At 39.4% G+C, this 22,893-nt stretch overlaps 1 protein-coding gene across 6 annotated transcripts in view; it reads left to right on the forward strand.

The window, feature by feature from the left end:
- Positions 1-22,893, forward strand: part of myo9aa (myosin IXAa) — a 308,137-nt gene that overhangs the window by 114,227 nt on the left and 171,017 nt on the right. For all 6 annotated transcript variants that reach the window (XM_048617105.1, XM_048617106.1, XM_048617109.1 and 3 more), the window contains 4 exons: positions 6,373-6,435; positions 9,080-9,179; positions 13,574-13,630; positions 22,518-22,618. In XM_048617105.1, the coding sequence (XP_048473062.1) occupies positions 6,373-6,435; positions 9,080-9,179; positions 13,574-13,630; positions 22,518-22,618 (321 nt within the window). The remainder of the gene's footprint in view (positions 1-6,372; positions 6,436-9,079; positions 9,180-13,573; positions 13,631-22,517; positions 22,619-22,893) is intronic.

The following is a 22,893-nucleotide window of genomic DNA, read 5'->3' on the forward strand; positions in this document are numbered from 1 at the left end:
GTGTATGCAAATGTGGCAAAGGAAGGGTGGGATTAACTGTCACAAATGGAGCCTATTGTGAAGCAGTTTGCTGGCTCATACTTGGACTAAGTACTGCAAGGATGCAATAATGTGGGTATGTCTCTGTTTCCTAGAATTTGAGAAGATAATGTGATTTTAGTGTACAACATTATATACAGGTACTTGGGCACTATATTCATAACTTTTGGTTAAACACATTTCAGGATAAGTAGAGTAACTTGTGACTTGGGAAGACTGTTAACCAGCTTAACAAATTTATAGAATGCCTTAGATGCATTAAGACATTTAAGCTTTATAGTAAGATAAAAGATGCATGTGGTGTGAAGTAAATAGGAGGAAAGCTGGACAAAGGGAAAGTAAATCTTGGTTATTGTTCAGGTTTAGGAGTGGAATGGGAAAAATGGTCTGAAGAAGGCCAACTTGCACAGGTGAATAAAAATAAATCAACAGTAGATGTGAGAAAGGAGCTGAGTTAGAGGTTGACTATACATCAAACTTATGTATCACTTCAATTGGCAAGTTGTGGCACTTGTTGAAATTGAGGTTCGGAACAGCAGAAGAGGATGCCCTTCGCTTTACTGCTGCTCAGCGTGGAGGTTTTGGCTCAATTAGATATTGATATCAGACAGGCAGTTACAGAATCTACTACAAATAATTGAATAGTGGGTTAGGAAGCAATGTAGAGTTGTTTTTTTGGTCTGGTTATAATGGCCAACTCAGTTTTTATTGCTCGTCCCCATTTGCCTTGGGATGGTGGGACTGAGCTGCCACCTTAAATTGATGTAGGCCATGTGGTGTAGATACATGCACAATGTTGTTCTTAAGGAAGTATCAGGATGTTGACCCAGTGACAATGAAGGAACTGCGATCTAGTTCCAAGTCAGGATAGTATGCGGATTAGAAGGGAATTTGGAGCTGGTGCTGTTTCCATGTATTTTCTGTCCGTGTCTTTCTAAATAGTAGAGATTGCAGGTTTCAAAGGTGCTGTCTAAGGAGCCTTGGTGCATTGTTACACTGCTGTCTCTGTGTGCCAGTGGTGGACAGAGGAAAAGTTGATGGTATTAGTTTGGTTTCCAGTCAAGTGGATTGCCTTGTCCTGAATCGTATCAAGCTTCTCATGTTTTTGGACCTGCACTCATCCAAGTGAGTGGAGACAATTTCATTACGCCTCTGACCTGTGCTTTGTAGTTGGAGAGCCTGAGGAGTCGGAAGATGAATTTTGTGCTATAGAATTCTCAGGCTCTGATCTGCTCTTGTAGTCTCAGTATTTATATGGATGGTCCAGTTCATTTTCTTGTCTGTGGTAAGCTCCAAGGTGATGTTAGTGGGACATTCAGTGATAATGTCATTGGATATCAAGGGGCAATGGTTGGGTTCTCACATGTTGGAGATATTTACTTGGCACTTGACTGACACAAATGCTTGTCAGGCCACATTTGGACATCTAGTTCCTGTTTCATTTAGACACAGAAACTTCAGCGCCTGGGAAATTGCGACTGCTGAATATTGTATAATCATCAGCTGACTTCTCACCTTGTAATGGAGGGTGTGTCTTTGATAAAGCAGCTTAAGATGGTTGGGCATGGGAACTCTTGCAGTGATGTTCTGTGGTGGGATGATTGACTTTGAGCAATCATAGCCACCTTCCTTTGTGTTTTGTATGATGCCATCACGTGCACATATGTAGAAGCCTGCTGTTTAGTTATGTCATCATAATACCAAGTGATCGTTCATACCTACTGAAGAAGGAGGTAGAGTGGGCAGGCTTTAGGAAGCACTGCAAGTGACGTGTATGCAAAGAAGCAATTTGACCTTCTAATCCTTGAAGGCCTTTCTGTCTCAAGAGAGTGAAGTAAGTGAAACATTAAGAATGATAGAGAAAGAAAATTATGAAGGTACTGTTAGATAAGTCATATGAGGAGGTAGGAATTGATGAACTGAGTGGGTGTGGATGGATAAAGAAATTGGCTTTGCAATTCCCTAAGCTAATTAATAAAAAGGTCTTTACAACCAATTAATTACATTTGTACTGCAAATGACAGCTTTGTAATGTGGCAACCAATTTGTGCACATGTGAAAATGATCAGATGACTATTTTACTGACGTTGACTGAAGGATAAATATTGGGCAAAACACCAGGGAGAACTCCCCTGCTCTTTTTAAAAATTGTATCATGGTATCCTAGAAACCGATATCCATTTCAAGCCCACCAACTCCCACAGCTACCTAGAATACACCTCCTCCCACCCACCTTCCTGCAAAAATGCCATCCCCTATTCCCAATTCCTTCGCCTCTGCCGCATCTGCTCCCAGGATGAGGCATTCCACTCCCGTACATCTCAGTTGTCCTCGTTTTTCAATGACCGCAACTTCCCCCCCTCAGTGGTCGAGAACGCCCTCAACCGTGTCTCCCACATTTCCTGCAACTCATCCCTCACACCCTGTCCCTGCAATAAGAATGAAAAAAGAATCCCCCTCGTCCTCACGTATCACCCCACCAACCTCCGGATCCAACGCATCATCCTCCGACACTTCCGCCATCTGCAATCCGACCCCACCACCAAAGACATCTTTCCCTCCCCACCCTTATCTGCTTTCCGGAGGGACCACTCTCTCCGTGACTCCCATGTCCGCTCCACACTCCCCTCCAGCCCCACCACACCCGGCACTTTTCCCTGCAACCGCAGGAAGTGCTACACCTGCCCCCATACCTCCTCCCTCACCCCCATCCCAGGCCCCAAGAAGACTTTCCACATCAAGCAGATGTTCACCTGCACATCTGCCAATGTGGTATACTGCATCCGCTGTACCCGTTGTGGCCTCCTCCACATCGGGGAAACCAAGCGCAGGCTCGGGGACCGCTTTGCAGAGCACCTACGCTCGGTTCGCAATAAACAACTGCACCTCCCAGTCGCGAACCATTTCAACTCCCCCTCCCATTCCTCAAATGACATGTCCATCCTGGGCCTCCTGCAGTGCCACAACGATGCCACCTGAAGGTTGCAGGAACAGCAACTCATATTCCACTTGGGAACCCTGCAGCCCAATGGTATCAATGTGGATTTCACAAGCTTCAAAATCTCCCCTCCCCCTACTGCATCCCAAAACCAGTCCAGCTCATTCCCGCCTCCCTAACCTGTTCTTCCTCCCACCTATCGCCTCCTCCCACCTCAAGCCGCACCCCCATCTCCTACCTACTAACCTCATTCCGCCCCCTTGACTGTCCGTCCTCCCTGGACTGACCTATCCCCTCCCTAATTCCCCACCTACACTCACCTTTACTGGCTCCATCCCCGCCTCTTCGACCTGTCTGTTTCCTCTCCACCTATCCTCTCCTCTATCCATCTTCTATCTGCCTCCCCTCTCTCCCTATTTATTTCAGAACCCCCTTCCCCTCCCCCATTTCTGATGAAGGGTCTAGGCCCGAAACGTCAGCCTTTCTGCTCCGATGATGCTGCTTGGCCTGCTGTGTTCATCCCGCTCTGCACCTTGTTGTCATGGTATCTTTAGCCCTCTTATTGAGGAGGAGACAGGGCTTCTTTTTAACATCTCCATTCAACAGACAATATCCCTATCAGTGGCACACTTCCTCACTGTTGCAGAGAGAAAAAAACCAGCCTAGCCTTCCTGATCAAGCCCCCTGACCTCTTAATAATTTTTTCTCACGTCATGGTGCTACTTCTGATTCATGGCTGACACCTAACAGCCAGACATGGTCAGAGGAGGCAGTAGTGCCGATGCAAATGTTGGCTTTAGACCAAAAAGTCCATGAATTTTTTTAGATGAGATTTGCAAGAAATAAGAGTGCATAAGGAGGTAACAAGTGGAGAAAAGGATTTGAGTTTCTTTCTATTGTTCATGGACACTTGGGAGTAGTGAATAGTTTTGGCAGAAGAGGTGAACTTGAAGTGAACGAATTATAACCGATAATGGGCAAGTAGACTGGATCCAATCACATTGAAGCTTATGGATAAATTACACAACTAATGTTCAACAGGCTGAAAAGCTTAACAGTTTCAATTATTTCAAAAAAAGGTAAATATATTGATATTTTGAATCTGTGTTGATTTTTGTCAATTTGAAAAGACTGCAGTTGATCCTTTTTGAGATGTTATAAAAATTGTTGGAGTTCTGTGTAACAGTTCTTGAATATGTTACCTTTCTGATGATGTTCAGACAGAAGGTGATGATGCTATTAATTTCCTCCAGTTCTTTTTGTTAGGTGGGTAACTTCGAAATTAAGGACATACGCAAGTGGAAGAAAATTGATTGTATTTGGTGAATATCTATAAAATTAGTTATTGTGTGTTCATCTGTTACTTTAGTTTTGATAGACATGTGACTACTATAACCCCCTTCTGAATAAAGGATTATTGTTCTCAAAGTTGTAATAATTATGTGAATATAGGATGATGAGCAAAGCCTACTTGTGTTTATCTTGTCCATTACATGATGAAAAATCCTGTATGTTTTGCAGAATATTGGCAATACTGTTGCTTTCAAAGGGAGAGAGAATCAGAGTAAAATCTTAATAGGCCCAAATTTGTGACTGTTAAATTATTCAGAATTGTGCATTTGAGTTGACTCTTAAAGGCAAATTAGTTTTAATTACTAGTTGACTGGATATAAGTTCTGATCATTCAAGCTGTTTCTCGAAACTACATTCAGCAATTCAAGTTGAGAACTTTAATGAGACAAAGGTTACTTTAGTTAGAGCCCTTTAGATTTTTATATCTTGAGGCCAAGTTTTGTAGCATGGAATGCTAGCTCAGCATTTTGAGCGCATGTAATCATGAAATATTTTATAAAAACAATGGTAAATTGACCCAGCATCAACTATCACTTGTAGAAGAGAGTTCCAATGTTTACCACCCAATGCTTATAAAAGTCTGTCTAAAAGGCCTAGATCTAATGTTTCAATAATATCCCCTTGCCCTAAATACTTTAGTGAAGAAGCTATTAGTTCTTTTTAATATGTTGTCAAGCTTCACTCTAATGCCCTTAATCTTTTCAAATTTCTTGAAATACCTTTTGCATTCTCACCTTAATTAAACCCTTTGAAACCTTAAACCCTTTCAAACCAGGCATCATTTATACTTTCCATGATGGATGTAAGCAGCTTTGACCAGTAGGTCATTTGAGACAGTATCTAGAAAAATATATAGGGAATACAACCAGAGAAAATTTTAAATTTTAAATCTTATGCAATGAAACAGAGTTAAGTATCAACATGAGTAAAGGATTCTTGGGGAAGAGTGATCAGAATATGTGGAATTTTACAATGAGTATGCAAGTGATGTGCTTTTAAACCTGAAACTAATATTAAATTTAAAAAGAGCTAATTATATGGATATGAGATGTATGTTGGCAAAGGTAGTTTGGGGAATTAAACTAAAAGATATTATTTCCAGATATTTAATGGGAAAGGAAGCCTAAAAACATTGTTTGCTTGGTGAACTGAGAAACATTTGAAAGTTGCTGAAACACCAAGGGTAGTGTCAGCTAAGTGAAGCTAGCTGTCTGCTAAGGGACTGGAATTATGAATAGATGCTGGAATGCGGTCTGAAAGTCAGGTGGAATGCAGTCTTGGAAAGGGATTGAATTATGAGGTCATGAGCAGCCATTTGAGGCAGTCTGTGATGGAGTGGCTTTTGAGGGAGGTCTTAAGCCAGTGCTTTTGATCCTAGTGAAGGATAAGAATTAGATTTTATAAACGAAACACTTAAGATTTGGTGGTCCATAGTGGCTGGTGGGATGTGTCTCGACCTGCATTGACAATTTAAAATGCACTCTGTGCAATGTTCAACCACAGTTTGTCTGTTAACTCATATTTTCTTACTGTTAGTCCTGAATATACTTAAGTTGCATTGTTTACTTTCTTGTACAGTTAAGTTAATTTTGTTTTTCAAACTTTTGGAACACTAGCTTTATTCTGTCGAATTTCAAACTTTGCCTACTTTAAACAAAAAAATGGTTATTGGTACCTAGTAGGATCACAACATAACTGTGATGCTGTCTTCCGGGATTATGGCATTGTACATAAAACAAAGTAAACCTGTAATTTTCAGTTAGCGATTTGATAGTATGTTGGCTTTAATGCTCAGAGGTTGGATTTCAAGATTAAGGAAGTTTTGCTGTAGTTGCCGAGCACTTTGGAGTGATCATACCTGGAGTACTGTGTACAGTTTTCTGTAGTTTAAGGCAACTTGGGTCTCTGTCTAAGGAAGGATGTACATGTCCTAGTTGTATGCACATCCTGGACGTATGATGGGAACGGATCAAAGGTTCAGTGGTTGATTCCTGGGAAAGATTTTTATTGATCTAACAAGTAATATAATTTTGGTTTTGTAGAGCTTATGTTGAAAAGTACCTGCTGGAGAAGTCACGGCTGGTCTACCAGGAGCATAATGAACGGTAAGACATGCAAAATATTAACTGAGTCAATTTGAAATGTCATGAATATTTCCAGAATTCGGAAAGTGGTGTCCGCCTTCCATGGGACAAACATACTAAGAAAATGGCATCTCTTTGTTGGAGTGTAGGATAAACTAGGTCTCTAGTATTTTAATTTTGTATTTGGCAATTTAAAAATCATATAACATTTTAAGGTGAATTACAACATAGTGATTAATGCCATGTTATTGGAAAGAATTTTTTTATTACATTTTATGATATCATACTGAAATATGATATCTTTTTGTGCTGCAGTTACCACTGTTGTTTGATATTTGTTGCTATAATGGAATTGCCAGATGGCAAGAACTGTAGTTTATGGTAAACTTGTAAACTTGTTTGAAATTAATTTTGAAGCAATTATTGCAAAACAAAGGTGGTCCGATATTAGCAATTTTGCTTGTAACAGTTTGTTGGTAGTGAAACAAATCACATTGATGCAATAGGGGTACTTTTCATAAGTTAGGGCAGGTTAAAAGGCATTTTATAACTCAGAATAAATGTGACCTGGGAGTGTTTGAGAGAACAGAATGGAGGAATTTTTATTTTTAAACCTTGTTGTACAAGCATATGGAGGTGTTTGGCATATTGTACATAGTGCTTTATTTTGGCCCATCAGGATTTTCAGGTCATGGAACAGTACAAATTAAGTATGACGTAGAGAGAGCTTCACTTTGCATGAAACAGTGGTACAACTGACTTGGGATTCCTCAACAATGAAATTGTAGAGGCTGCCTCATGCTACTACTTTGCAGTAAACACATGAGTGGTATTCTCCACTCAAAGAATGCTATTGCCAAGCTCAAAAGATACTGTGGATATCAACAAATGAGTAATATGGTACACGAATTTCAGCAATGATGTGACACCAGGTATGTAGACTGCATGTCTCATTGATCAGCAGACCATGTCAAACAATATATCTTTTTAATTGTCTGCAAGGGGCAGCATACTGACTGGACTCAACCAGACCTGCTTGTAAAACTCAAAATGGTGTAATTTGTTTCTGTAATTAGGCAATATTTACTAAATAATCAAAACTCGTATGAATTACACCAGAGACCATTTTAAGATTTGGTCAGGCTTGCAGTAAATTTTCATTAGCATGGGCTAGAATTTACTTGGGTAACTTTTAGGACCCTGTTACGTGTAGACAAAAAGAATTTGTGTACACATTGCATCTTTTTTATTGAGAAAGGGTTTTGGAACCCGCCAATCCCTGCTGCATTCCTATTACAATACCCTGATCAATCAGAAATACCTGCCTTGACTGAGCTTATTCATCTAGTTAGGTTGCAGATCCAGCTGCATCTCTCTGCCACTGAGTCAGCAGCCCTCTTCTTGTGCTATATAAATTGGTTTCCCTTTTCAAAGTTTGTTTTCTTGCGGCCCATACCTGATGAGTACTAGACAAAAAGCCTGCGATGTCTTTTTAAATGGTGTTTAATTTACATTCTAACAAGCAATTATTTGAATTTTACTTTGACCTTTTTTGTGCTATGCTTGATATATCTGAAATGGGAATTAACCCTATTTTCAGGCAGTAATATTTAATGAACACACAATTCACCCCATGATTAAAAGATTTGGGGTGAGGTTTGTGTCCCCACCCCAGATAGGATACATCATTTTTACCTCGCAATAGTTTCCAGTTGAGTAGTTAAGGATAACAGCAATGTATGGTTTGGTCTTGGAATAATACTTTACAGAATCTGTATTGGAATATTAAAGATAATTTGTTCTGAAAGAAATTGCGATTATTAACTTACTAATGTAGCTGGCAAGACACTGGGGAATAGTGATTGAGATTGGTTCTTCATTAATTTTTCTGTGTATCAAAATGTAGCAAATTTTACATGGAACAGGATGGTACCAGAGGCCAGACTTAGAGGGAATCTTAACTGTAATCTTTGGGTTTGTGAATAATTTAATATGTACACTCTAATGATGGTTAATTTGATATGTTGATCGTTGATTTTTAGCCCAAGATCATTCGTTTTTCATGTATTCTTTGTATAAGTTAATCTTTGACTTAATGGCTAAAAAGTCCAACCTCAGTATGACACTTCACAGTGAAGTCAAACTCTCCCTTATGCAAACCTGTTCATTCATTGAACCATGGAAAAACACACTATTTGATGTTGGCTGCTCAATTTGAGAATGAAAATACTTTTTTGGATCCTTTTGTACAAATTCTGGTGGCAAGTTTGGCAGGAACGGTATCCAATCCTATGAGAGAAGGATTCAGTTTCTCTAATGGTTGCTTGTAAAAGTGAATCCCCTATTTCTTGAGTAAAAAAAAAAATTGGACATGATGATCTTGGATCAATATATGGACGTGTGAAAATTAATGTAGCCTGTTATTAGTACCATCGATAGCATGATCAGCCTCAATTATATGCAGTTAGAGGCATCTCCACTTCCAATAATTTCAGTATAAATTAACACATTTAGATTTTGAGCATTTTTACTGTTAGGATAGTACAAATGGCTTCTGTTTATATTACATAACTGATTTAAGTTTGCCACATCTTCACAATTTTATTGTCACGTTGCAGTCACTTGAATGTTAATGCAACATTGTGATGTGACATTCCTGTTTCAGAAACTATCATGTATTCTACTACTTGCTGGCAGGATCCAATGAAGAAGAGAAAAAAGGTTTCCACCTGCAGGAGCCTGAAGAATACCATTACTTGAATCAGGTTAGTGCCAAAAGCTAATTCTGTGTAAAGAATACTTCATTGCAGATGTTATTTGTGAAAAATTGAAGATAATAAATTCAGAAATTATAGCTGGAAAGTATCTTGTTCAGTATTAAGTGGATTGAAGTTGTGCCAGCTGGCATGAACATGAAAGTTTCATAGCATTCATATGCATGTCAGAAAATTAATGGCAGCTGATTATGAATATGTATTTGATAAATTATATTAAATCATGAAGTTTCTGTGGTGTGAAGTTATGTTCCCTAGCCAGCAGGGAAAGGACATGGCATTTCTTAACTGTTGAATGGACGTTTGGGGTTTAAAGATGTCACCAACAACTTTAAGACATCTCAAGGCCTTTTGACTGAAGTTCAGAATAAGATAATTGGTTAGATGCAAACAATGCAATATAAAACAAAGTTCAAAATTATGGACAAGGTTGATTATTTTGCTAGATTATTTTTACTCAATATAAATATGGATGATTCAATCTTTCAGAATAAAAAAAAAGCGTATCACTTCTTTTAAAAGCAGGCCTTGGATGGGACTGCAAAAGTCTGTGACTCAACTTTTTGGCTTTTTGTTTCCTTCCTTTGATGAAATTAATTTGGATTTAGTTTCTTTGTAGGAGAGAGAACACTGATAATTGCAATTTGGGACATTAATTTCCGTCAGTAGTATTGCTTAAGGCAATATGTGGCTGACTAATTGAGTTTTGCAAATCAGAAAATCTAGGCTATTGCTTTAACAAAGGACAGACAGTCAAGCTCTTCCACGGCAACAATTATATTGTTACAATTGTATTAGCCTAGAGGAGAAAAGGTGTGCTTCTTGTTTTGGATCACATTCTGCTGAAAAGTCTCTTTGTAGATATTGAATTAGGACAAATTTGAGCTTGTTCTTGATAACAGTTGCTTTTGCCTCAAAAGGTTGGCTAAATTATTGATGTACTGGGTATATCTAATGCCCACGCTACTGTGAGAAATGAGGTGCCTAAAGAAAAAGAGAAGTAATGGACAAAAAAAATCAAAGCATCGTGAAATGCCACAGTTAGCAGTTTTAATGTGCAAAGCATAGAGCTGCTGTTCTAACAGGCTCATCTAACACTATCCTTGCACACTGCTGCCATCTCCCCTTTACCCTGAATAGAATTCCTACTCCGTGAACGGTACCTGCAATCTACTGAGAAAGGTTAAAATGTACAAATTTGACACATAATACTTTTTGACTTACAAAAACATAGCCCTAATCAAGCACTTTTTATGTCTTCGTGAGCAATTTTAAATTAATATTCTAAGATACCGTTGTGTCTCTTTTAATAATAGGACAATTTCTCTCTGTTCTATTTGTGCATGTTTTAACCACATTACAGGAGCTTTTCAGGTTGTGGTAATTATTTCACTTTGTTACAATCATGATTTAGAGTCAGAGTTACACAGCACAGAAACAGACCCTTCGGTTCAACTCATCATGCTGACCAAATATCCCAATCTGACCAAGTCCCATTTGCCAGCATTTGGACCATATCCCTCTAATCCCTTTTTATTCATGTGCCCATCCAGATGCCTTTTAAATGTTGTAACTCAACCCATCTCCGCCATCTCCTCTGGCAGCTCATTCCGTACACTCACCGCCCTCTATGTGAAAAAGTTGCTCCTCAGCTCTCTTTTAAATCCTTTCCTCTCTCCCCTTAAACCCATGCCCTCTAGTTTTGGACACCCCTACCTTGGGAAAAAGGCCTTGACTATTCAACCTATCATTTATAGAATGTAGCTCTGCATTTGATTCTTGCTGATGAGCATCCATTCTTAACTTGGCTTTTTAAAAAATCCACATACAGATAAGATGGAGTGGAATAGAAACTAAAGTAAAATATTGTAGATATTTCAAAATAATAATTGTAACAGTTCCATTTCCATTTCCAAGTTTAAAAATTTGATCCAGGATTTCATGGTCACGTAGGCTTTAGCAGTACTGTGCAGTCTTTTAGATGGAATGTTAAAAGAGTTGTTTTCTGTCTGATACCTGATAACTCAGGTAAATTTGATGAGTCCTATTGCATTGTTTGAACTTTTTTTGACGTCCTAACCAATAGTCCTTCTTGCAGTAACATTACCAAGTGCACAAAACAGAGTCACTAGCCAAATTACATTATCACATGAACTTCAGTGGGTCTAGAAGCTAGATCAACATCACCTTCCAAAGGGCAAATAATAGCAGGCAACAGCTGCTGGCCCAGCCAATGAGACCACTCCCATGAACAAGTAAAAATAAAAACATTGCAACTGTTGGACTTTTTTCCCTGGACCATCGAGGGCTGAGGGATTACCTTCTAGAAGTTTATAAAATCATGAAAGGCATGGATAGGGTGGAATAGCCAAGGTCTTTTTTTCCCACGGTAGGGGAGTCCAAAGCTAGAGGACTTAGGTTTAAGGTGAGAGGGGAAAAATTTAAAAAGGATGGGTAACTTTTTCACGCAGAGTGTAGTGCGTGTATGGATGAGCTGCCAGAGGAAGTGGTGGACGCAGGTACAATTTCGACATTTAAAAGGCATCTGGATGGGTATATGAATAGAAAGGGTTTAGAGGGATATGGGCCAAATGCTAGCAAATGGGACCAGTTCAGATTAGGATGTTTGGTCAGCCTGGATGAGTTGGACTGAAGAGTATGTTTCCGTGTTATATGACTCTGCCATGCATAAGTTAGTCGCCACCTTTTCCCAAGTTACAGGATGAATGACGTTTGTAATAATGTATTGATTGTTGATCTCTTGAGTGATCAGACACTGCATAACTAAGCTTTCGATCTTAGTGGCGAAAAGATTTAGCTGACATAATCTTGGAGAATATGTGAATTAAAAAAATTCTAAAGGTGATCTATTTTATCATTGATTGAATTGAACTAAATTAGCTTTATTGTCACATATCCTCAATGAATATAGTGAAAAGTTTATACGTCGCCACTTACAGCACCATCTTTTTAAGATATTAAGGTACCTAGGTACAGCTTCTTTAGTTACAAGATCTTGGGCAATAGAGAAATACAATGTCCAGCTGCCAAAATAAATGTTCAGAACAACAGACCATGCTGGCACTCAGCTTCCAGTCTGCGCCAGGCCCTGGCTCCACACCGCACTGGGCTTCACCTTGAGGATCATGAGGCTGGGAGATCACTTCAGACCGCCATGCTGGACCAAGATGTGCTATGCCGTGAGGCCACCCTGGGAGGCTACTACAATAGGCATGGAGGCTGCTACACCAGGCCAGTAGGTCGCCATGCCAGGCCGGGAGGCCACTGTGGGAGGCTGCTGCACCAGTCTAAGAGGTTGCTACACTAGGCCAGGAGTCGTCGCTGGAGGCCAGGAGAAAAGAAGAAAAAACTCTTAAGAGGAGAAATAGAGAAGAAAAGAAGAACAGGAGGAGTGTCCTACCCTGCTACCAAATTGGATTTCATTTTGAATAATAGTCAAAATTCTAAGGATGTGCAAGAGACCACTTGGCGTGTTTTGATAACATGCACCCAAAACACATCTTTACAGAAGTTCACTTGCACAATTGAACGTTTTTGGGTTTTAGAATTAAAATTCGGTTTTATTGTCTCATGTACTCAAACACAGGAGTACAGTGAAAAGTGTAGAAAATCGCCACTCACCAGCAGGTACAAAAACCAAAATTTTAAAAAATCCCATCTCGATACAAAAACCAAACAGCCACATAAAATACGAAAATCAGAATTAAATAAAACAAATGTGAAAAAATAGAGCCAAGAAAGAGGGAAGCATCCAGATCTAAAAGTCTTACCTACCGTCCCAAAGCCTCGAGTCTCCATGCTGCTGCAGGCCTGTGGAAGTTGCTCCTGCCACTGCAGGGCCTCAGACATTGCTGCTACCACAGGCCCTTGGAGGTTGCCGCTGCTGCAGCTGCAGGCCCTTGAAAGTCGCTTTCATTGCTGCTGCAGATTCTTGGAAGTCACTGTTGCCAATGCTGCTGCCCTTTGGAAGTCCCAGTCGCTGTGGCCGCAGACTCTCTGACATCACTGCTGCAGGAGTTTGGTGAGAGAAGAATCTAAACAGATAAAAACCATTATTCATGAAAATGGAGGTTAGTCTATGGCTAAAGTTCATAATTGAACTTGAACCTTTTTCATTGCAGTTGCAATTAATTAGTTTGAAAATATAAAACCTGTTGATAGATAATTAGATGTTATGATCATACCAGGATTATTGTAATTTATTTAGTGTAACGTTAAAAATATATGCTTTTTCTTTGAGGAGAACAGGTTCTCCTCACTGGTATCCCTTGAACTTTACTTGCTGGATGTGGATCTTGACTCATCCTTGTAAAAGTTGTTTAAGGTGTGTACACTTCCTAATGGCATCTATCTTGCTTTCTCAGATGACAAAGAAACCGCTCAGACAGACTTGGGATGATTATTACTATGATTCAGAACTGGTTAGTATTTGAGTTTTTCATTACTAGTGATGAGTTGCTGACATATCACTGTATTTCCAGAAAGAAAGCATGGGCAAAACTATCAAAAGGTGTTGGTTTTTCTCGAAACAATTAGATCTTTAATCCAACCAAAAGCAGCTTAAATTGATCATTCTAGATTGTGTCATTGGGGCAGAAAAGAAGGTTCAAGAATATTTATATACAATTTTTTTTCTTCTGTAAAGCATTCATATTTTTCATCAATCTCTTGTTTGCTTCTCTAATCCACCAGCAGTTAAATTGGTGACTAATGCTCCCATATGAGCCCTATTAACATGCACTGCATTACAGGCTGCAATACAAGTTACACAGCTTTGACTATTTCATGAATGCACTACCCAACACTTTGCTTTCCTTGTGGTTGAAAACATATTAATACCAAGTTTGATTCTGTGTAGTGATTCCTTGTAATGGTTTCTATACATATTTGTCCGCTGTACCACAATTGGTAGTACCAATGCTACACCATTTCTTTGCTTCTGTGCATAATAACATTTTATTTATGATAGCTGAATTGCATGGACTTGTGATATGGGAAAGTTGGGTTCAATGAATGACTATAAGTGTTTGGATCATTGTCTGTATTCATCATTTTTTGAGTTGATCCACAAAAGGGCAGTGCTTCTGCAATCATCAGTTTGAAGAAATAAAGTATATCATTGACTTTTGGACTTCAGTTAAACTGATGTAGATCTAAATATAAATGGGAAATCTAATTTGTTAAATATTAGTATTCAGTGCAATAGACCATCAGTAAAAGTAGGTAATCATAAATCAGGTGATACTGGAGGAATAGTGTTGTAAACATATTAATAATCTGTTAAATAAACAATGTTTTAGGATGTTGGGTGTCATTTGGGGAGAGCTGGCAGAGAAGGGAGGCTCCAAAATAAGGACAAATTGCACAGAAGACCTTGAGTAATTTTACTTGATTAACGATTAACCAAAAAAAAAGATTGAGCTTGCTTTCTGCCTGTTACCTGCTTCTTCAAGTTGCAGTGTGAATCGTTGACTCTGTCAACTTTACTTTTTATATATCTGATGTTTGGCATGTGGACCACTTCCAGATTACATTTTTTGATACTTCAGCTGCCAATCTGTTTTACTCAAAAGTGTAGACATTAACAAGACTTCCAGCCTCTCTCCAGTTGAGCTGGGAGCTTAAGACTGCTAATACCTTAATATTTAACACATGGGAAATATTTTGTAATGATGCTTATGATTTGACTTGTTGACTGGAGAAGATCAGTTCATTGATTGGATTTCAGAGGCATCCAAAATCTGATTTTGAATTTTGATAAAAGCACACTTAGTGGTAAGGTCTTGGAGAGTGTTGCTGAACAAAGACACCTTGGAATGCAGATTCATAGTTCCTTGGAAGTGGAGTTGTAGGTAGAGAGGACAGTGAAGAAAGCATTAGGTATGCGTGTCTTTATTGATCAATGCATTAAGTATAGGAGTTGGGAGGTCATGTTGTGGCTTGCAGGACATTGGTTAGGCTGCTTTTGGAATACAGCTTGCAGTTCTGGCCTCCCTGCTATAGGAAGGATGTTATGTAACTTGAAAGGGTTCAGAAAAGATTTACAAGGATGTTGACAGGGTGAGAGGGTTTGAGCTATAGGGAGAGACTGAATAGACTGCGACTGTTTGCCCTGAGCAGAGGCTGAGGGGTGACCTTATAGACTTTTATAAAATCATGAGGAGCATGTAAAGGGTAAATAGACAAGGTCTTTTCCTTGGGCTGTGGGATTCCAAAACTGGAGGGCATAGGTTTAAGATGAGAAGAGAAAGATTTAAAAAGAACCTAAGGGGCAACTTTTTCACACCGAGGAAGTGGTGGAGGCTGGTACAATAACGGGATTTAAAAGGCATCTGGATGGGTATATGAATAGGAAGAGTTTAGACGGATATGGGCCAAAAGCTGGCAAATGGGACTGGATTTATATGGGATATCTGGTCGGCATGGATGAGTTGGACCAAAGGGTCTGTTTCCGTGCTGTACATCTCTGACTCTAAAAATCTAATGGTTTCTCTGGTTTAAGTAGTCAAAGCAGTGTTCAGTTGAATCACACAAGAGTCCATGGTTCATTCACTAACCTTGTGTTCGCCATTTTATTTTGGGTAGTGCAAGAGTCCCATACCTGGACTTGTCATCTCAGATTAGGAAGGAAAAGAAAATCAGCCATGGTTTCCAGTCTTGATCCCTAATTGCTGGGTATCAGTTATTTGACACAAATATTAGCTGAAAGCCATCTAGGACTTAATATCTTGGACTGTGTAGGTAAAGCATGCGTTTAGGTGAGTAAACACAGGATTTCTGGCAAATAAGAAATAAGACGTCAGCAAAGAGATTAGTACTATTAGGAGAAAAAAAACTTATTTTGGAAAAGGGAGAAAGGACAAGCTAATTGCAAGTAATTATTAGGATAAAGCTGTTCGGTACGTGCATACAAACGCTAGTGCTAAGTATTAAAATGAATGGGTTTGAGCAAAAATAAATAAACATGTCTTGGTATTATGGTAATAGCAGCATCTAGTATCCTTGCATCATGCATTTAATTTAATAATTAAGTTCCAAAGGAACAAATATTCTTTAAACTAATGACAAGTATATATTGTATTAGCTCCCACAAATTATCTTCAGCCAGAGGATTTAAGACAGAAGTCTGACTAGTGCCATATTAAAACCTATAAATTGCTGAAGTATGTTCAGCGGGCCAAATATCTGTATCCAGTATTTAGATATTGTACAAAAAAATTTGACAATTTCCTATTACTTGCCAGGTATTTTACTGCTTAAAAGTTCCCGAATGTGGACACGAAATCAGTGAATTAAAGAGACCGAGAAAGATATCAAAAGTAGCCAATGCTATTCAAGTAGGCAGCTTGGGTCCCTAAAGCCACTGTCTTTGAATCAAGGCTTCATTAAGTCCCAGCCTTTAGGTGCAAAACTTTGGCTGGTCTTCTGGGACTGTACAATTATAAGGGCTGCAGTGTTGCTTGGTGTGTTGAAACAGGTGGTTCCCTATAGATCAGAAATAAAATACTGGGATGCTGGAAGTTAAATTAAGTTGGAAGTGCTGGAAATACAGTATCTCTGGCAGCTTTCTGGAGAAAGAAATAAAGTTAAGTTTTGAATATTGTAGATCAGATGGCACTATTTGTAGAAGTGTAGGAATTTCCATCTTCTGGCGAACCTTGCTACAATATTTTAACTGGTCATTTGCATCATAGCTATTTGTTGGACCCTGATATGCATTCTGGCTTTTGAGTTATCTGCACATTAAAACTATGTCAAAAAATGCATTACACCAGGAATAACCTGTCCTTTGGTATTGCTGAAATAAGGTTTGTCAAAGCTTTCTGCCTTGTACTCACCAGAAAAATTCGTAGGAGTACTAATTCAAGAGGAATACCAATTTTTATACTGATAAGAAGAGATTGGTTGGCCGGTAGACTCTGTTACAGATGTGGCCATGGAGAATGCAGCAGTTAGTGATGATAATTATCTGCCATGCTTTATTTAGATTTTAAACCAGGCACTCTGACTCTGATTTGTCCTAAGAGATGAACCATCAAATGGCTGTCACCTGCTTTGTTGAGTTAAAGCAGGTGGAGTGTATGAATGTTCTTTTATCTGCAAATGACAAGGCCCTATGTATTAACGTATGTAGCTTCCTGTACATGCAAGTGTGCCATACTGCATGCTGAACTGACAATCCTGAATTGATTGTCAGTGTAGTTATATATACACTCAGAATTAAATAGCAAATGTTGTTCACTTGCAGAATCACTGCTAATGTAAGATACCTTTGTGAATTTTCCAAGTGTAGACTGGTTGGGTACAGTTCAGTATGTTGCTTATTGTGACCAACGAAAGAAATGTGCTGCTTGATATGATCTGTTAGTCCTTGCATGATTTGCTTACCTTGCATCACACCTGTACTGAAATTCATATACCACATTATTAATTTGTGTAATAGGCAGAAAGTCTTTTTAGCTTGACAGCAACATCCTGCTGGTGGCGAATACCATTCACGTTGCTATTGCAACAGTTGGTTCACACCGCCACTATAACAGAAAGAAATGTGCACACACTGTTTCAACTTAGCAAAATGAGCGACAACCATTTGCTGGTTCATTTCTATTGGCAGTGTTCTAGCCAATCAGAGTCAACCTGCTTGGTTTAAAATTTAAACAAGGCTTGGCAGGGAGTTATTAATGATCATTAACAAGCTGCTGCATTCTTCTTAGCGACAGTTGTACCAGAGTCCACTTATTAATCAGTTTGCCAGCACACTCTTCTCAAGTATCAATGTTGGTTTTCCCCTTTACTGATATTCTTTCAAATTGTCTTGACGTGTGCAAGACAAAAATGCTCCCAGTTCCACACTTACATACTATACATAACCAGTGGTTGTTGCCCATCCTTAATTACCCTTGAACTTAGTGGCTTGCTTGGCTATTTGAGAGGGCAGATAAGAGCCAACCACATTGCGGTAGGTCTGGAGTCACACATAGGCCAGACTGTTTTAAGGATGGCAGGTTAAAGAAAAGAAAAGATTAGTCGAGGTTTCCAATTCTTTTCTTGATTGCTATTGCTGAGACCGTAAGATATGGGAGCAGAATTGGGCTATTCAGCCCATCGGGTCTGCTGCAACATTTGATTACGTCTGATATGTTTCTCAACCCTGTTCTCCTGCCTTCCCTTGATAACCATACCAATCAAGAACCTATCTATCTGTGTCTTAAATATACTCAATGATGCAACCTCCACAGCCCTCTGCAGCAATGAGTTCCACCAATTATCTGCCCACTATCTGAACACATTCCTCCTTTCAGTTCTAACGGGTCATTCCCTTCACTCTGAGGCTGTACCCTCAGGCCCTGGTTTGTCCTCCCAATGGAAACATCTCCATGTCCACTTTATCCAGGCCTTTCAGTGTTCTGTAAGCTTCAATCTGATCCCCACTCATCCATCTAAACTCTGAGTACAGACCCAGAATCCTCAACTGCTCCTCGTCTGACAAGCCCTTCATCATCTGAATCGTGCTTGTAAATCTCCACTGGACCTTCTCCAATGCCAGCACATCCTTCCTTAGGTACAGGGCCCAAAACTGGTCTTGGTATTCCAAATGTGGTCTGACCAGAGCCTCAGCAGTATATCTCTGCTCTTGTATTCTAGCCCTCTTGATGCCAACATTGCATTTGTCTTCCTAACTGCCAACTGAATCTGGATGTTAACCTTAAGACATTCCTGAACTAGGACTCCTAAGTCCCTTTGTGCTTCAGATTTCTGAAGCCTTTCCCCATTTAGAAAATTATTTTTCCTACCAAAGTGCATAATCTCATACTTTGCGGCATTGTATTCCATCTGCACATTCTTCGCCCACTCTGCTAGTCCTTCTGTGGCCTCCCTGCTTCTTAACACTACCTGTTCCTCCACCTATCATTAAACTCTAGATTTTACTAATTGAATTTAAATTCCATCAGCTGCTGTGGTGGGATTTGAACTCATGTCCCCAAAGCTAGGCCTTTGGATTGCTAGTCGATTGGCATTACCAATACAACAGCATTTTCCTTCCTCTGTGAGCTTTCTGAGATACATGTTTAAAGTGCTGCATAAATTCTAGCATTTACTTCAACCCACAATAAATGTGACACCAGGAATTATGTGACATTATTTTGAGTTATTGTGAAGTCTGGTTTGTGACCCACTATAATGCAACTGCTGTCAGACTTTTCAGAATGAAAGCTGTGAAAATACTGTCGCAAACCATTTCTGTGCACATTGTTAAACATCCAGTAATCATCACCTACAATATAACAGTTGTTACATAGAATCCCTATAGTGTGGAAGCAGGACATTCAGTCCATCGAGTCCACACTGACCCTCCAAAGAGCATCTCACCCAGACCTCTAACCCTGTAACCCTGCATTTCCCGTGGCTAATCCACCTAGCTTGTACATTTCTGGACACTGTGGACATGGCATGGGCACTGTTAGCACGGGCAGTCCACCTAACCTGCACATCTTTGGACTGTGGGAGGGAACTGAAGCGTCCAGCAAAAACCCACACAGACACTGAGAGAATGTGCAAACTCCACACAGACAGTTGCCCGAGGGTGGAGTCGAACTCAGGTCGCTGGTGCAGTGAGGCAGCAGTGCTAACCACTGAGCCACTGTGCCGCTATGTATATGCCGTTACATTTTCCTGTGTTTGTACACGTAAAAGTAAGGTGGTCTCCATTTCTCACATCCATTTTATTCACATAAAATCCCCAAAATGACTCAACTGTTACTTAAGTAAAATATTAGATAACCTTTTATAAAGAAAACAGAGCATGTTGGAAATAGAGTTGTGGTCAGAGCAAGAGTTAACATTTAAGGTTGATGACTTTGCTCAGATCAAGTATGTGCAGTATTGCAGTAAGGCATTTATAGACCTAACTATCACAACCTCTATTTGAGATTTAGTCACGTCTGTGGCCACCGGTAACCATCTAAGTAAGATGCCACAAGATGGCTTAAAGTTAACAAGGCATGTTTGATCGCATTCTTCCACAATATCACCTTATCATTCTGTTTTGTCTTTCATTAAACATCTTTGAAATGGACCATCTATAACTGTGCAACGTGATTGTAACCATATTACAATCATCCTACATTATGCACACATGTCATGGCCTGGAAGTTGAACATCTGAGTTGACATTGAGCAGGTATTTTCACGATTCAACTGATGGCTGAGTTTTAGATTGCCTCTTTTCTTGAGGCAGTGAACTCTTGCAACACAAACATTGCATACTGTAAACGGATCCAAGTGAACATGCTTTTTGATATTAAATAAAGTTGCATTATTGTGAGTTTGTTCTTTGGGCTTTCCCCAGAATTACCCTCACTCACCTTTGGATTTCTCCCTGGCACCACATTAGAGGACATCTGTTCAACCACTAGTACACGTGATTAGTGTATTATCAGGCCAACTCCCACAGCTACTAAGTATTGGCAACCACTTAAAAAGGCAATAACAAGTGAACATCTTGAATCGGAAACTTTTTTTTCCACTGGTGTCTCTTGCAGTATTGCTTTGTCAACCTTAAAAGTGACTGAGAATAAGTAGCAAAGTTTTAGCAAAAACGTTCCCTTTCTCCCTTCCCTTCTTTACCTTTACCTTGAAGTAATCTTGGCTTTGTGAAGACACCTGTCTTGATACATTCAAGATACATTAATGTATTTACCTGCAATTGCTAACTCTTATCCATGAACTGCAGGACCATTGCTTCTTCTGTGCAATGCGTAGAAAATACTTGGATTTGGAAAATCTATAGCTCTTCTTAACTTACCCTCACTCTGGATTGAGTATACCATCCAAATCTTTGGGACAGTATTGGGAGAATGCTGTTGTGGTGCTGTTAAAGTTGTCTTGTTTTCAATGAGCCATTAACATTAGATTCTGTCTGTCCCCAGTTGTTGACAAAAACCCCATTACATTATCCATAGAGACACAAGGGAATCTTCCTGCCCAAAATTTATCTGCTAACTCACTTAACTAGCATAGATTAATTGATCATTCACCTTATTATTGGATGTGGGACTTTTCTGTGTCTTAATTGCCTGCGTTGTTTGCTTAAAAAAAAGACCACAGTTGAACAATACTTAATTAGCTCGGAAGAGATCTGCTTTATCCCAAAATTATGAAAAGTGCAATGCAAATGTGTGTCTTTTTTTTAAAAAAAAAAGAGGATGACAACACAAATCTTCCACCATTAGAAGAGAAAGGTATTGCCAGTTGAAAGAGTGAATGGCTAAGAGTGTTGTTTGAGGTAGGAGGGAGGCCGTTTTACAAGATTGAACTGCAAACATCTGAATCTTCCATTACCTACAGGATTACATTTTCTCTGGCTGTGATCTTAAAGATAACTACCTATCTTGATAATTTTGGCATTCTTTCAAAGCTGTCTGAACTTCTGAAGGCATGCATCTTAACTACGGAAAGCGTGAAGTATCATCAATGCAAGAACTTTTCCTATTAGGATTGATTTTGTGGGTTTCCTCATTTAAGTTTCATGGTGGAACTGTTGGGAAGGAGGCAAAATCATTTGTTTGAATTGAATTTATGCCCTCAGTTGCATTTGCCCATAATATAATTTCCAACAGCTCTCTGATCAGCCGAATAGTTAGAAACAGGAGACAATGAATCACAACTACAAAGCAGCCTTACTTATGAAGCAAACTGTGATTTATGATGAGAGTAATTTAAATAAGTTTTAAGTCAGTTTTCATCAACAGTTAAACCAACCTCAGAGCTGGAACCACTATCTTATTCTTTAGTCCGATATATTCCTTATTGTTGGAAGAAGGTGAAAATCCTATTTATGCTTTTATTCCCTTTGCTGTAAAGATGGATGTATATGTCTTTCAAAAAAAGAACAATTGAACACGATGAACCAGAAACAATCTGGGTCTGGATGTGTTGGAAAAACAGTCTTGCAGCTACATAGGATTTAATGATTTATGAACAGATTGGGCATGAGGGGACAGAGTGAGAGAACAGTGAATAGGTTTTCCAGTTCAAAGTGTCACTGATCCTTCTCTGAAGTAGTGTACTTGACTATATATTGAGTAAGGACAGGATTGGGCATGGTATTAATGGTCTCTGCAGCAAAACAGCCGACGATGTTCAGTGTTGAGACTCTCATGTAAGAAATAGTATAAGAGGATGACGAATACTTGTGAAAGGTTATTCCAGGGAAGAGCAGATACCTTCAGGGAGAAAGGCTGAAAAACAAAAACGCAGTTATGTCAACAAGTTTTTTCTAACAGCATTGTTTTCCTTCAAACTTTAGCAGGACAGTTTTTCTGTAGAGGGTGAGGATCTGAAACACGACTTTGAACGCTTACAACTGGCCATGGAAATGGTTGGTTTCCTGCCCAAAACACGGAAGCGGTAAGATGAGACACTTGGAGAGACTGTGCGTGTGTGTGTGTGTGTGTGTGTGTTGTGTGTGTGTGAGTGAGACTGCGTGTGTGTGTGTGTGTGTGTGTGTTGTGTGTGTGTGAGTGAGACTGTGTGTGTGTGTTGTGTGTGTGTGAGTGAGACTGTGTGTGTGAGTGAGACTGTGTGTGTGTGTTGTGTGTGTGTGAGTGAGACTGTGTGTGTGTTGTGTGTGTGTGAGTGAGACTGTGTGAGTGAGACTGTGTGTGTGTGAGTGAGACTGTGTG

Source organism: Rhincodon typus, chromosome 36 (genome assembly GCF_021869965.1).
Source record: "Rhincodon typus isolate 14 chromosome 36, sRhiTyp1.1, whole genome shotgun sequence".
Taxonomy (NCBI): domain Eukaryota; kingdom Metazoa; phylum Chordata; class Chondrichthyes; order Orectolobiformes; family Rhincodontidae; genus Rhincodon; species Rhincodon typus.